The sequence below is a fragment of the Salminus brasiliensis genome, chromosome 12 (assembly GCF_030463535.1).
Source record: "Salminus brasiliensis chromosome 12, fSalBra1.hap2, whole genome shotgun sequence".
NCBI classification, from domain to species: domain Eukaryota; kingdom Metazoa; phylum Chordata; class Actinopteri; order Characiformes; family Bryconidae; genus Salminus; species Salminus brasiliensis.
In genome coordinates, this window is record NC_132889.1 from 6,433,970 (window position 1) to 6,448,657 (window position 14,688).

General features: G+C 41.7%; 1 protein-coding gene across 3 annotated transcripts; it reads left to right on the plus strand.

Moving 5' to 3' along the window:
* Nucleotides 1-14,688, plus strand: gtpbp1 (GTP binding protein 1). Of its 3 annotated transcripts, none has more exons than XM_072693568.1 (13): nucleotides 1-512; nucleotides 2,784-2,895; nucleotides 2,992-3,172; nucleotides 4,521-4,869; nucleotides 5,106-5,229; nucleotides 5,334-5,448; nucleotides 6,369-6,513; nucleotides 6,710-6,892; nucleotides 7,025-7,160; nucleotides 7,270-7,448; nucleotides 8,686-8,853; nucleotides 9,519-9,569; nucleotides 12,096-14,688. In XM_072693568.1, the coding sequence occupies exons 1-13, from the start codon at nucleotides 321-323 to the stop codon at nucleotides 12,192-12,194; spliced, it is 2,034 nt and encodes a 677-aa protein (XP_072549669.1). In that variant the 5' UTR covers nucleotides 1-320; the 3' UTR covers nucleotides 12,195-14,688. The 3 variants fall into 3 exon arrangements, with proteins under 3 accessions (XP_072549669.1, XP_072549670.1, XP_072549671.1); XM_072693570.1 differs by lacking the exon at nucleotides 1-512 and adding an exon at nucleotides 809-898; XM_072693569.1 differs by lacking the exon at nucleotides 9,519-9,569.

A 14,688-nucleotide genomic window follows, 5' to 3' on the forward strand; every position in this document is an offset into this window, starting at 1 on the left:
GCTGACTACACATGCTAGCTGTTTTTATTTAACGCTGAAATCGCGGGCGCCAGTTTTTAATCGCTGTCAGTCGCTTCTGCCATGTCCTCCACTATGTAGGCAGCCACCCATAACCATAAGTCGTAGTTAATCTCCAAACCCTGACGTCTGGTAGCGGTGTTTTGGACCTGACTGGCAAGCAGCTGTTGGAGAGCAGCTCGGTTCACAGGAGGCGCGGATTCGCTGCATCAGCTCATATTCCACATATTCGTCCCTCAAACCGGTTTAAAAAAAGGAGTCGGTTCATAATCCTTCATAATTGCGCTCTCGAAATCGGGAAGATGGCATCGATAACAGCCGCCGACCCCGGCTTGAGTCCTGGGCCGATGTCCGCAACCGAGGCTTTGGTTCCTGCGAGTATGTTCGCTCCTCCAAGCCGGGGTTGTGGCGAGGACGGCGGGTCGGAGTGCTTCGAGGACGGCGAGGCTCTGAACGGCGAGGCCGGGGATCACGGAGTGGATTTCTCTAGCAAGGTCGCTCACTAGGCCTCGGTAGCCGGCTTGAATACATGCTGAACCGCGGGGTTATATGTCTAAATGCATTAGGATGTTTAAAAGGCGGTGAATCTGAATATTATACGCTTATTAAGTTACGCGGCTTGTTTATGCTGCTCTCTGAAGTTTGCTGGTTAGCGCAGCTGCGCGCTAAGGTGGCAAATCCAGGTCCGGAATTGAGGAGTCCACTCCGGGATTTTGTTCCAACTGCCAGGACGGCTATGCTGCAGCGCAGCTGCAGCATAGCCGTCCTGGCAGTTGGAACAAAATCCCGGAGTGGATTTTCGTACAGCGTTTAACAACACTAACAGTGGTGCTGAATGGCGTTAGCTGTGTCAGCGAACAGCTAGGGAGATAAAATACAGGTAATTTAATAGTTTAAATGACAGTAATCGTCTGTAATGGCAGTATGTAACCGTGTGACCTAAATAAGCTTAAAATGTTGTATCAAATTCTGCCCAAAATCCACCAAGCTGGCCAGTAGCTAGGCCACGTCTGCCTTGTTTTGCTCCTCAGGCTGCCATAGTAGCTAAAATGCTGTCAGAGAAACTGCAGGGATGAAATAGCAGGGCAAGCTGTGTGTCTACGTGGAGAAATGTGGGGTTTAAGCTAAAAAAAAAAGCTGATAAAAGCTCATAAACTGGTGTGCAGAGCTGTCGACAACATCATATTATTAATATTATTATTTTCCTCAGCTGCGTGTGACTGTCCGACAGCTGGAGCCGGATTCACAACAATGTCTTAAGAAATTATTATAATTCTTAGATTAGCTTGTTTTTCCATCCAATTTTGATACTTAAAACTTTTTAAATCCTGAACCTGCCAATAAAACTTTAGTAATATTTTATAAGCAGTAAAACTAAACATGAATTAAAACTTGAAATGGAAAAACTTTGTATGCATGACTTTTATTATGTAGTATTTGCTACATCCGGATTTTTATTTTATTTTATTTTTTAATTTACTTATTTATTTTCATATTTAAAAATCTGTATGTAATTTTTTGGTGCATGCATGGAGCAGAAAACTCTCTCTGATTTTATTAGTAATTAATTATTACTCATTTAATTTGGAATTATTATTTAAGTTCTATATATAATTTATGATATTTACTAAGTGCATGAATAATCTATCAGGGAGCAGAAAATTAAAAATATGGATCTAATTTTGACGTTTATTATTTACCTTTTGTATATTATTATTTGTTGTATTTATTACTAGATCATTTAATAAGTGCTCAGGCAATTCACCAGGAAGCAGAAAGACCTGATCTCATTTTAATAATTTATATTTAATTATGTATCACTTTTTGGGGGCTTTTCTCAAGAAAAAAATTTGGCATTATTTAAAAAAAAATGCTAGTTATTTTCTTAACTTTATAATAACCATAATATAATATCATAATAGCGAGCATAAGTATTTTAAGCATAATATAATAGCATAAGAGCGCCGGGCTATCGATAACAGGGTTGTGGGTTCGATTCCTGGGCTCGGCAAGCTGTCACTGTTGGGCACTTGAGCAAGGCCCTTTACCCTCTCTGCTCCCCAGGTGCTGGAGTTGGCTGCCCACCGCTCTGGGTGTGTGTGTGTGTACTCACTGCCCCTAGTTCACTAGTGTGTGTGTGTGTGTGTGTGTGTGTGTGTGTGTGTGTGTTCACTACCACAGATGGGTTAAATGCGGAGGACACATTTCGCTGTACAGTGACAAATACCTGCATCTTCACCTTTACCTTTTTAGACTGTTAATAATCAGTTTATATGTTTGAATGACTGAATTAATGTCTGGAGAATGTTCTGAAAGTACTGTTACAGATTTCTGATCATCTCACAATTATCATATTTTCCATATAAAATATTTTTCCCCACAGTTTTATCCACCAAAGCGTCTAGCTCTTGTTCTCCTGTATAATACGCTGTTAAGTGCAGTGAGAAAAAAAAGTGTTACAAATGGTCTACAAAAGAAAACGTAATTAAGAAATGTGTTTACGAAAACCGGGCCTTATTCACCAATCGCTCTCAAAAAAAACGTAAAACTCACTTCTGCAAGTTTCACATGGATTCTGATCCCCCCCCCCCCCCCCCCCCCCCTCTTTTCTCATTGTTTATGGTGGTAACATGGTTCGGTACTTGTGAACAGTGACGTTGAGGCTTTCTGAAGTGCTGTGATCTGATGCAACATGCCGGAGTGAAAAGCAATCAGGATGACATTTCTTCAAGAGATTCTTACTGTGATCTCCATGTGTTTTACAGTTGGCACTCGTCAGCCCCAATGGAGAACAGTACGACTCGTTACTACGGCAACTCCGTGAGAGAATGGATGAGGGTTGTGGAGAGACCATTTATGTGGTGGGAGTAGGATCCGGTAAGGACAATCGAGATCATAGCAATGACCGTAGAGCTACGCTTAACGGGGTCGGGGGTAGTTCTCACTCTCTTACTCTTGCACTCTCGCTCACAGACGGAGGGGACTATGGTCTGAACGAGAGCGATATGGAGGCGTCTGTGGCCACGGTGCAGTCTCTGTGTGAGCAGATCGAGGCAGACCTCATCCTGCTGAGGCAGCGCACCGAGCCGGGCGGCCAGGTCGCAGATTACCTCATCCGACGCCGAGTGGGCGAGGCCGACTTTCTGGAGGTCAGGTGAGTGTTCGTGCTGGAAGGAGACACCAGTTATGTTGGTATATGAACTTGTATAAAATCCTTAGACTTTGGACGGGAACAAGGGTGAAGTGGAAGTGTCTGTTCGGTCAGCAAGTACACATGGTACTGGATGACGATCCCAGCATTAGCTCAGGTAACATGCGATAGACCATACTCAACAGTGTTGTATGGGAAACAATGGAGGGGTCAACCCTCAGGCCCATCCAGTGACTCACATTGGCCCTGCTGGTCTCTCCCTGATGGCAGTTAACTATCCAGAGTCATGTGATTAGTCATGATGCAGTGTTTACCTGCTTACCAGCCTTAGATAAGTTATTATACTGATGCACAGTAAGCATCACAATACTTTGCAGTTGTGGCAAATTTTACAAACTGTTAATACAGTGATGATGATTACTCCAAATTTGCTGTGCTACTTCTAATTAATAGGCCTAATTATGCTATGATTTTATTTTTTTCTTTAAGTCCTGATCATACCCAGGATTGGTTTAAAGAAGCATATTGTGCATCTGAACACATTTTATTGCAATAATGAAAACCCACCTCTGACTGCTTCAACATTGAGCTGCAATAAGATGCTTATGAGAATTATGGCTAGTAGGAGGGTGGCTCTGTGACTTCTCTGTGACGCTTCTTCAGATATGCAAAGCAAACCCACATATATTTAACTTATTAAACAAAATAAAAATACAGCTCTGGAAAAAATGAAGACTTGTGTACAGCAGCCATTATTCCAGATATTTCACCCAACAAAGCTGAGTTACCTGAATCTGCAGACTATGAATGGCATAAAGTCCCAACAGCAATGTGAAAGACTAGTGGAGAGCCTGCCAAGACAAGAGAGCTGTGATTGGCAGTCAGGGTTATCTCACCATAGTGATTTCTGAATGCTCTCAAAGTTCAAATATTAGTACTGTGTTTAAGTTTCAATAATAACTTTGTATTATAATTATTATGATCATTTCTTTGCATTATTTGAGCAGTTGTCATTTCTGCAAATAAATGCTCCTAATAGTAATATTTTTATTAGGAATTTAGGGAAAATGTTGTCTATGGTTTATAAAATACCATGCAAATGTTAATTTCCCTTGAACACATAACTGATAATGTTATGTGACAATGTTCCCCCGGAGCTGTATATGTTTATGTATTTTTTAAAAAGTTATTTTTGTTAAAAATAATATGCGAATACAGTAGCTTGAAGCAAAACATCGGAAGGGACTCTCATGGTTTCATGTTCACCTTGAGAAACCTCAGGAAGGTTAAAGAAGTAAAGGTAAAGATAATTTTGCTAATGCCGTCTCTCTTCTCGTTCTGCTCCTCTCAGGGTGGCTGTGGTGGGGAACGTGGATGCGGGTAAAAGTACTCTCCTGGGTGTGTTGACGCACGGAGAGCTGGACAACGGCCGTGGTTTCGCTCGGCAGAAGTTGTTCAGACACAAGCACGAGATGGAGAGTGGCCGGACCAGCAGCGTTGGAAACGACATCCTGGGCTTCGATCAGGAGGGGCAGGTGGTCAACAAGCCAGACAGCCATGGGGGCAGCTTGGACTGGACCAAAATCTGTGAGAAGTCTTCGAAAGTCATCACGTTTATCGACCTTGCAGGCCACGAGAAATACCTGAAGACCACCGTGTTTGGCATGACCGGCCACCTACCCGACTTCTGCATGTTGATGGTGAGAGTTGGACCAGTACTTGGACCCCCACAGCCCCCTTGACGGGATTGGTCAAGATGCTACGAGGACGCTATAAAACCTAGTAATTGGTTTTAGGGCTCATTTGCATACAGCCTTCTGCAGATGCCAGTAAAGCAGTGAAAACCTCTCAGCAGTGGTTGTAAATGGTAGCGATGTGTAGAAGATCAGGCAAAACTGCAGTTTTCACAATCCTCTTTCCTTCTTACTCTTTTCAGGTGGGCAGCAATGCAGGTATCGTTGGCATGACCAAAGAGCACCTGGGCTTAGCGCTGGCTCTCAATGTGCCTGTGTTTGTGGTAGTCACCAAGATAGACATGTGTCCAGCCAATATTCTCCAAGGTGAGCATCATACATTGCCAGACTACCTGATGATGACAATATAAATAACAGCTTAGGACAAGGACGTCCAGAAGGTGCAAAACTCACGGGTGCTCGTCCCACAGAGACTCTAAAGCTGCTGCAGAGATTACTGAAGTCTCCGGGCTGCAGAAAGATCCCAGTCCTGGTCCAGAACAAGGACGACGTCATAGTCACCGCATCCAACTTTAGCTCTGAAAGGTATGCCATTGCGCCTCTGTTTGAATTTTAAGTTGGGTCGTATGAGGGGTGCAGGAGATGAAATGTTACTCATTACTGGTGTACATTAGCCTGGAAGATGGGTGTCTTTAAAGGCTGCAATATGCAAATTAGTCCACAACACACAGACTTGTTAAAGAAAATCACATCACATTACCAGCGCATGTCTGATGAGGTCTATGTAAGTATTCTTTGATTTAATCAAGTTTGTAATATTAAACAAACACGTAATTTTATCAAAAATAATAGAGGTCTATCTTTAATCGTAACACATCAAGGCCTTTGGAATACACCATCAGAATTACCTGGATTTCTGCACTTAATACTAATAAAATGTGGTCTGATCTTGTGGGATAGGCTGCCCTCTTCAGGTCAGGTCACAGTGTCTCAAAAGTTTGGCCATTCCAAACCACAAATCTTGATTTTGTCTTCTCAGCTTGAGGTCATCTGGCTGTTGCCTGTGCATTCTCCTGTAAAATATTTTGATACACCTTTTACATTGCTTGTTTCCTCAATGATTGCAAAGCTTCCAGGCCCTGAGGCCCAAACCATGATGCTCCCTCCACCATGTGTCATATTTGGAATGAGGTTTATTTTAATTTAATGGGCAAAGCACCTGTGAATCCCACACCTCCAATCTCATCTCCTTAATTAAAACACCTCTTGTCAGTTAGCACGTGGCGAAATCATTAAAACATAGGTTCACTTACGTTTTCTAGCCTGCACTGTGCTCAATAAAAGACCTGAACAGCAAAGGGTTCACTCACTGTTTCTCACAACTGTAGATTGCAAAACACCAGTATGAAATTCTGCCCATGTGGTCCCACTGAGACCTTGTTTCTCTCTGCACCAGCTGGAGTTCATCTCCTTAACCTTTGTGTATGTTTGGGTTTGCTTTGCAGAATGTGCCCCATTTTCCAGATTTCTAATGTCACAGGGGAGAACATGGACCTGCTAAAGATGTTCCTGAACCTGCTCTCCTCCAGAACATCATTTAAAGATGACGAGCCTGCTGAGTTCCAGATAGATGACACTTATTCAGTACCGGTAAGGGATTTAAAAAATGTATATATTTTTAAATAAAGATGTCTAAGTCTCTGATCTCAGAAAATCTGAAAGTGGCTACATTTTGGCCAGAAATTGACCACATGCCTCACTGGTTATAATAATAATTTTGTCATTTTATACCTTTTCCTCCTCATGTGGAGGAAACACTAAAGACTCCCTCTGTTCCTTCTGTTAGGGTGTGGGCACTGTAGTATCAGGAACTACTTTACGTGGATTGATACGGCTGAATGACACCATGCTGCTGGGGCCGGATCCCCTGGGTGCCTTCATCCCCATAGCTGTCAAATCCATCCACCGCAAGAGGATGCCCGTAAAAGAAGTCCGTGGCGGGCAGACTGCCTCCTTTGCTTTGAAAAAGGTATAACAGTGTTCAGAAAGTCCTCTGTTCTTTTGTACAACTGTAGCACATCATCCCCCTTCATTTCACACTCGCAGTGTCTTACTGACCTCAATCAGTCCCCACTTCATTTTCTCTCCCTCTCTTCCTCAGATAAAGCGCTCGTCAATAAGGAAAGGGATGGTGATGGTGTCGCCCCGACTAAACCCACAGGCATCGTGGGAGTTTGAGGCTGAGATACTGGTGCTTCATCACCCAACGACAATCTCTCCAAGATACCAGGCCATGGGTGAGTGAAAACACGCACGTTATTATGGTCTTTAAAAATGGTTGATTGTTTGATTGGGAGTCATCCATCTGTAGTTGGATGCTAATTGGATGCCCCCCCCCCCCGACAGTGCATTGTGGCAGCATTAGACAAACAGCAACTATCCTGACCATGAACCGAGACTGCCTACGAACAGGGGACAAGGCCACAGTACACTTTCGCTTCATAAAAACCCCAGAGTATCTACACACGGACCAGAGACTGGTCTTCAGGGAGGGAAGGACCAAGGCTGTGGGCACCATCACGAAGGTTAGTGTCACTGAAGAAATGCTGCATTTCATTTCATTGCATGATGTGATCCAAGACCGGCTGAAGCTTGATTAATAATGTTTGTGATAAATGTGAGCTAGTTAGCTCGTTGGTGGTTAAAGTGGACCAGTTAGAGGTGTGCATCCTGGAGCAAGAGTCATTGATAGCAGCCCTGGGTGCCACTTTGGCGCTAGAGCCTTCACAGTGGGGCGAATGGGTGACCTGCTGAGGAGCCTGTTAAACTGACTCTGGTCATAGGAGACTCTATTGTTCAACACATGAAAATAGCTAGTCATTTAAGGGCTTCAGCAGTAACCGTTAGCTGTTTACTGTTTTAGCTGTTTAAGTTTTTACATACAGATGGTGGTCATTCTGGCATGATTTGTAATCCAGTATGAATCTGCAGTGTGGGTAGTCTTTACATTCTGACTGTAATAACAGTGGGGTGGTTTTTAAATCCAGTATGAATATGACAGTTATTAGTTAATGTGTAAAGACAATCCACACTGCATCGTTTTAATCCACTATGAATCTGCAGCGTATTATAGTTTTTACATTCTGACAGTACTGGCAAATTCATACTGAATTAAAATCACTCTGCAATGTGTGTACTTTTACATACCAACAGTAATGCCTGCAAAGTGAATTAAATCCAGTATGAATCTTCAGTGTAGGCAGGTGATTATTTTAATAATCTGCCATGTGGGTAGATTTTATATTTCAGACAGTAGTAGTTGGGACATGAGTAGTTTTCCAAAATTTGCTGACTTGGAGCTCCCTCTGCTGGAGCTTTTCACCTCACTCTAAACAATAAGCTTATAGACACTCTTATTTACATTATTATTATTATTATTATTATTACTACTACTACTACTGTTATTACTACTACTAATAATAATGTTGTTATTATTATAAACATCCAGGCTTTGACAATGTGGTATCAGACTGTCACACTACAGACCCTAATTTAAAACCACTCCAGCTCTGTACAAGGATGATAACCTCCTAATCAAATGAGACAAATAGTAGTTGTCAGAGGTCCTAATTAGCGTTAAATTATCTAGCATGATCAGTTTTAGCACTTATTAATAATCCCATGCCTATTGTATAAATCTGCAACATGAAAGGAAAATGCTGGTGTTCTCCAGTCTTTTATTCTGGAGCAGGAAATGAATCTGCACTGTTGAGGTCTGTGATGAGTGACTTATCTTTGAAGCTTCTCTTTCCTTCCCAACAGCTTCTTCAATCAACAAATAATCAGCCTTCAAACTCGAAACCCCCACAAATCAAAATGCAGTCAACAAAGAAAATCCCACCCAAGAAAGAGGACGGCCCAGCACCGGCCAGCGAGGAGGCGGTTAGCCCTGGGACAGTAGCTAGTACAGTAACAGCTGCACAGCAACAAGTAAGTCTGAAGAAGCAGCGTATTAAAACTAGTAATGAAAAGAAAATCAATTTAAAATAAATACTTAAGCATTTTTCAGCCTCATTTCTTATTGCACTTCCCTGTACTGTGTAGATAAACAGAGGTTCCAAACTGAGTCTCTAAAGTGGATAGAATTGGGGGGAAAAAACAGGGAAAAAAGAAAATATTATGAAATGCATCATTTTAAAACCTCTGGATACAGGTGGATGTAGCCTAGGAGTAAGAATAACCTCTTAAAAGTTCTAAAACAAATCTTTTATCATATTTAAAGATTACGCTCTCATATCTCTACTAGAAGCATGGTACCTTATGGAGGTTTGAATGACCTTAATTACAGGATGCTGTAGGAGTAGCACATGGAGATGAGGTTGAAAAACACTGCTGTTCCATAGTTGCATAGCGCAGATTTTTTTTCAGCTATGCTATCTTTTCTCTTTCCTGTTGGTTTAATGTTTGTTGTTGCACCTCTCTCTCTCTTTCCTTCATCCGAAATTCCCCGTTACCAAATTTTATCTCCCGTTTTATCATTTGTTCAACTACCTGACCCCAAATCTTTCATTATCCACCGTTCCTCCACTCCTTTGTTTGCCTTTATGTTCATACGTTCATCCATGCTTTGCCCTTTCCCCTCGTTAATGCTTCAGACAGAGGGGGAGGAAGACCCTCAGACTAAGGAGGGCAACAAAGAAAACAAGGTAAAAAAAAATGGATCACCACAAAACTCCTCACTCGTTCCCAGCATGAGCGAGCAGATAACAATACTGCTAATCTGACTGAAAGACCCCTAACCTTGTCCTTAAAGGGGAACTCCAGATTTTCCAGAGTTCAGTGGTTAAGAAACCAGTCGAGTCGTTCAGAGTGGACTGATGTGAGATTCTCTGTTCTAAAGAAACTGCTGTGTTCTATGGAACCATTTATTAACATTACTTTTTTTTAATGGCACTCTATGTCCAAATGTTTGTGGACACCCCTTCTAATGAACACGTTCAACTAGTCGCACCCATTGCTGACTGAGACCCAGGCGTGGGCTAGAGGGGTATAAAACTGTGATCATCCTGCATTATGACCACACCCGGATCAGAGCTCACAGCAGCTCACTGGAGCCACGTAGCATAGCATAGCTTTGTTTGTAGCACTGTAGCAAGAACGTAATGGTAATTATTTCCAAGTCATAATGGATAATTTTGTGCCCTTGTCCTCTCTATGTCCTTTTGCCGTGTTCTGCTGTTAGCTAGCACCCATTCGCTTCCCAGGGTTTAGCTATCTCTCGCAATGTAATAGAGTTGCCTTGACGAAGGAGCTGCTGTTGGAGAGAGGAGATGGTGAAAGCTGGTCTGCTAGTATTTGCTTTTAGCCTAGCACGGATATCTGTTCCTTTTCCAGGTTTTAGCTGCCAGCTCTACTCTCTGCCAACCCTACTCTTACTGACTGTTTAACCATCAAACCACTCTGAATGGCTTTGTCCTCTCTTAATGAAATATGCAGTCAGGGGTGGGATATTCCAGTCCTGGAGGGCTGGATTCCTGCACAGTTTGGTAGTTTCCTGCTCCAGCACACCTGATTCATACCCTGTTAATTCCCTGGTCTGATGGAGCAGGGAAATCGGCAAACCGTGCTGGACTCTGTCCCCCGTTGTTTACCCCAGCTCTAGAGCATATGGTCAAAAAACAGCGACAGTAATTACGAAGAGTTCCCCTGCCGTTAGAACAACAGATGGCTCATAATTCAAAACTCCCTTCTAATAGAAGCCAGTGCAGGTGCTGAAACCAGCCGCACCTTAGCTTCTATTGATTGAATGTCTCACATCAACAGCTTGCCTGGTATTGTTTGTATGAGAAATCGTCTGTAGCGACTGAGCATACGTTACAGATAGCCCTCAGACGATGCTTAGGTTTGTAGTGTAGTGGTTGGTGTGGCGCAACAGAGAACACCACTACCTGCCAGTGAGCTACCACACCATGTGGGAGACTGGGGTTTGATTCCCTGTCTGGGGGACTATACTGCTGCGCTACACCAATAAGAGTCCTTGGGCAAGACTCCTCCTAACACTACACTGACCCAACGCTGTAATACGAGTAACCTTATAAGTCACTCTGGATAAGAGCGCCAGCTAAATGCAGTGAATGTGAATTTTGATATTTTGAACAGAAATTGGGAGATGAGAAATGATTGCGATGTTTCAGTTTGTTCCGATGTATTAATACACCCTTACTGACCACGCTAACTCCCGAATCTTTACTCAAGTATAGTTAGTGATTTGTCAAGTCAGACTCTGACTCTATGTTGGTGAAAACATGACCTTCAGATTGTTTAAGGTCCGTTTTCTTAGTATCGTTCCTTAATGTCCATTTTCTTGGACTTCCTAAAGAACATACCAGAGTGTTACAACAGAGCTCTCCAACCACAATCATTGACCATCTTCTCAGAAAAGGGCCAGATGTTCAAATGTTTGTGGACACCCCATTCTAATCAATGCATTCAGCTACTTTAAGTTGCACCAATTGCTGATACAGATGTGCAGACAAATGTGCACACGCAGCTCGTCTAGTCCCTGTAGAGAGGTATTTCCGATAGAATAGGACTCTCTGGAGCAGATAAACAAGAACCAGTTGCCACTGGGCTGAAGCGGGTATAAAGGCCCTCAGCATTGAGCTGTGGAGCAGTGGAACTGTGTTCTCTGGGATGATGGATGGTGCTCCATCCAGTACTTTTGGAATGAGTTGAGAATGATCAGGTGGGGTGGTAATTAAATCACCTCGCAGCAATGCTCCAGAATCTAGTAGAAAGCCTTCCCTAGACCACAGAGACTACTCCAATGGTATTAAACTATATACATAAAAAATACACTTAATTTCAGAAAAGAACAATGCAAGTGCAGAGCAAGTGTCCCAATACTTTTGTCCATATAGCGCGTCTGCTGTAGGCAACCAGCATTGATATGGTAGGTGTTTCTGATAAATTGGCCAGTGCATGTAAATACTTTGCTGCTGCTCTGTCCTTTATGCACATCTTCTGGGGGACGCTTCATAGGAGGTCTGTCCAGAGCTCAATGCGAGGACCATCCAATGGAAATGTCTCTTTATGGACAGGCTTGACGATTGGCTCACGTTCTGGCTAACTGATCAGTCCTCCTTTATGAAATCCCCCCCCCCGGACTGTAGATGGAACTTGGCATGATGTGGACACAGTTCAGGACCTTTCTTGTTTTTCTCTTCTTTCAGCCAAAGTCCGGAGGCAGACGACGAGGGGGTCAACGGCATAAAAGCAAATCTCAAGCTAACGCCACAGCGCCCCCTGCTGGTGCAGTAGGGAGCTGCTAACTTTCTCTCACTCGGCCCTCCTCCTCCTCCTCCTCCTCCTCCTCCACTCCCCATCAAGTGTCTTTGTAACTTCCAGAGCATTGAAGATGTTCATGCGAAACGATGTTTTACAGTCAGCTCCACCCACCCTTTTCTTTTTTTCTATTTACTTTTATGCTTGGTCAGCGTGAACGACACACCACTGCTTCTTAAAAAAAAAAACCTGAGGAGTCCACGGGGAACCAACATGCAGCGCCTGGGAGAATTTAACTTATTATGGAAACGTGTGTTCTTAGACGTTTTATGATGTAGTTATTGTAGTAATTAAGAACATGAGAAACCAAGACGCTGCATGATGGTTCTGTTTCTTTTTATATAATTATTTTCATTTTTTTCTGCCTCTGAAAAAGAAGGATAATCGTCGAAACTGTGGTCAAGAGGAAATGGCCTTTTCTTCTCCCATCGAACATTGGCATTGTGCACTGACTAGGTGACTGGGTAGGTTTGTAGATTATCTTGTTTTAAGAGTTTTTAACATTTTAATGCAATTTTTTTTCTCCCATTTTTAAAGACCAGGAAAATCTCAGTCTATAATTCTAGTTCTAAAATGCCGTGAATGATGCAAAATATAAACTGGACTGGAGCGTACATTGGACTTATTGTCATGATAAAAGCATTAAAGTGTGCACCATTGATTGGGTAGCATTACTAGAATCCACAAAGAGCCTCAACTGACCAAATGTCTCCATTATTTTGCCTATTATTATTATTATTATTATTAGTTTTATTCTATTTTATTTTTTTGGGCAGACTTTTACTGATTTAGGGGCCATTTCTTGTTCCCACTATGATCAGAGTGTATTTTACAACTCCCCCAAATGCACAAGTTCAAAAAAAGATGCATCAAAGTGGTGAAATTTGAATTTCAATTATTTTAGCACATTAGTTCAACGTACAGACATTTTGCGAAATTGCTCAATTTAAAAAGACATTAAAAATGCTCACTGAATAAAGAAGGAATTTCATTGTTTCACAAAAAGGCTTGAGGGTTAATACTGAAGACCAAAGGTAGGGGCTGTGTAATAGAAATGTCCCTCAGCTCTTCTCTTATCAGACAGGCTAAATCAAGGCTGGGCTTTATTAGGGCAAGACGTTTTAGCCTAAAATGCCACCAGTGATCCAAGCCGTACTTCTGTGTTTACTAGTAAAAACTCAAATTCTCTGATCTCTAATGCAGTTTTTCTTTGTGCAGATTTCCAGTTCAGATCTGAACTGTTACGACATTTTTACTAGTAATATTATTGACACATCCTTAATGTAATTTTGACCAGATATATTACCACTGATTTACATGAATCTCACTATCTGTAATTATTTTTTTCTAGTAAAAATTCTAATTAATATAATAATATTTACAATTATTTTTACGGGGGGGAGGGAATCTGTCTCTGTCTCTGTCTCCAACTAGTAACATTTCTAGTTTTAGAGCAGTATTAATAATATTAATAGTAATAATATTATTTCAATATTATTATTATTATTTTCTTTTTTTAATTTGTATTTATACTGGGCAGAATTTAATTTACAGATGTGCAGCTATTTTACTATTTAGATTTCCAGTGTCGATTTCCGGAATTACTATTTTTACCCCCAAAAAATAATTGTAGATATTTGAGTGGAGTTTTTCTAGTAAAAATAATAATGATATTCCATGTAAATCAATAGTAACACAAATGGTCAAAATTATAATTGTTCAACATTGTTCATTAACATTGTTCTGGTAAAATACCCAGAGTGGCTTTATAGATCTGTAGGTCAGAGTTAATACTAGTAAACCTTTCATAGTTCATCTAAAATTAAATAAGACTAGATTTTGGACCAAGGGAAAAACTGCATTACAAAGATCTTGAATTTGAGTGTTTTTGCATTTTAGGCTTAAAAAGAGCTAAAAATAAAAATCATACGCACGTCTGACAACACAGACAGTGCTTTTGGTGAAAGCTGTATTCCAGACCCAGTAGCATGTTAACCAACATTGTGGCAAACAGCATTTCTGCTGGCTTACTACTCGTTTAGTTTAAGCCATCATAGAGTTTAATGGATGGATGGATGGATTGGGGGGGGGCCTTAAATGTGCAGTAGCCCAAAACATGTCAGCTGGGATGTTTGTTTACTCACAGCTGCTTTTTGTTTTTGCATTTAAGCTGGAAAGCCAGTGTAGCTAAAGAATTATGCAAATCTGGCAATTTTTATTTTCGGGGTGACAGACTAGTATTATATTAGCCTGAGAGCTCTTGTAGAAACCTACGGAAGCAAACTTCAGCTACCAAACATGTCTGACTGGCCGATTGACTGCTGTTTTGGTAAGGGACGAAGAAGACTCTGTATATTTGGCCATCAGCCATCCAGTCCTTTGAGGAATTTCAAGTACTGGGACCATCACTGATTACATGTTGTGAAGCTGCACACCATTTTTCCAATGATGTTACAGTGTAATAAACTGGTGGTGAACGAG

What these genes read in the sequence shown, in the direction of transcription:
- gtpbp1 (XM_072693568.1), top strand. Translation starts at nt 321, where the DNA reads ATGGCATCGATAACAGCCGCCGACCCCGGCTTGAGTCCTGGGCCGATG. An exon ending in GAGTGGATTTCTCTAGCAAG is followed by an intron (nt 513 to 2,783) that starts GTCGCTCACTAG and finishes TGTGTTTTACAG; the next exon opens with TTGGCACTCGTCAGCCCCAA. An exon ending in TAACAGCTGCACAGCAACAA is followed by an intron (nt 8,854 to 9,518) that starts GTAAGTCTGAAG and finishes TTAATGCTTCAG; the next exon opens with ACAGAGGGGGAGGAAGACCC.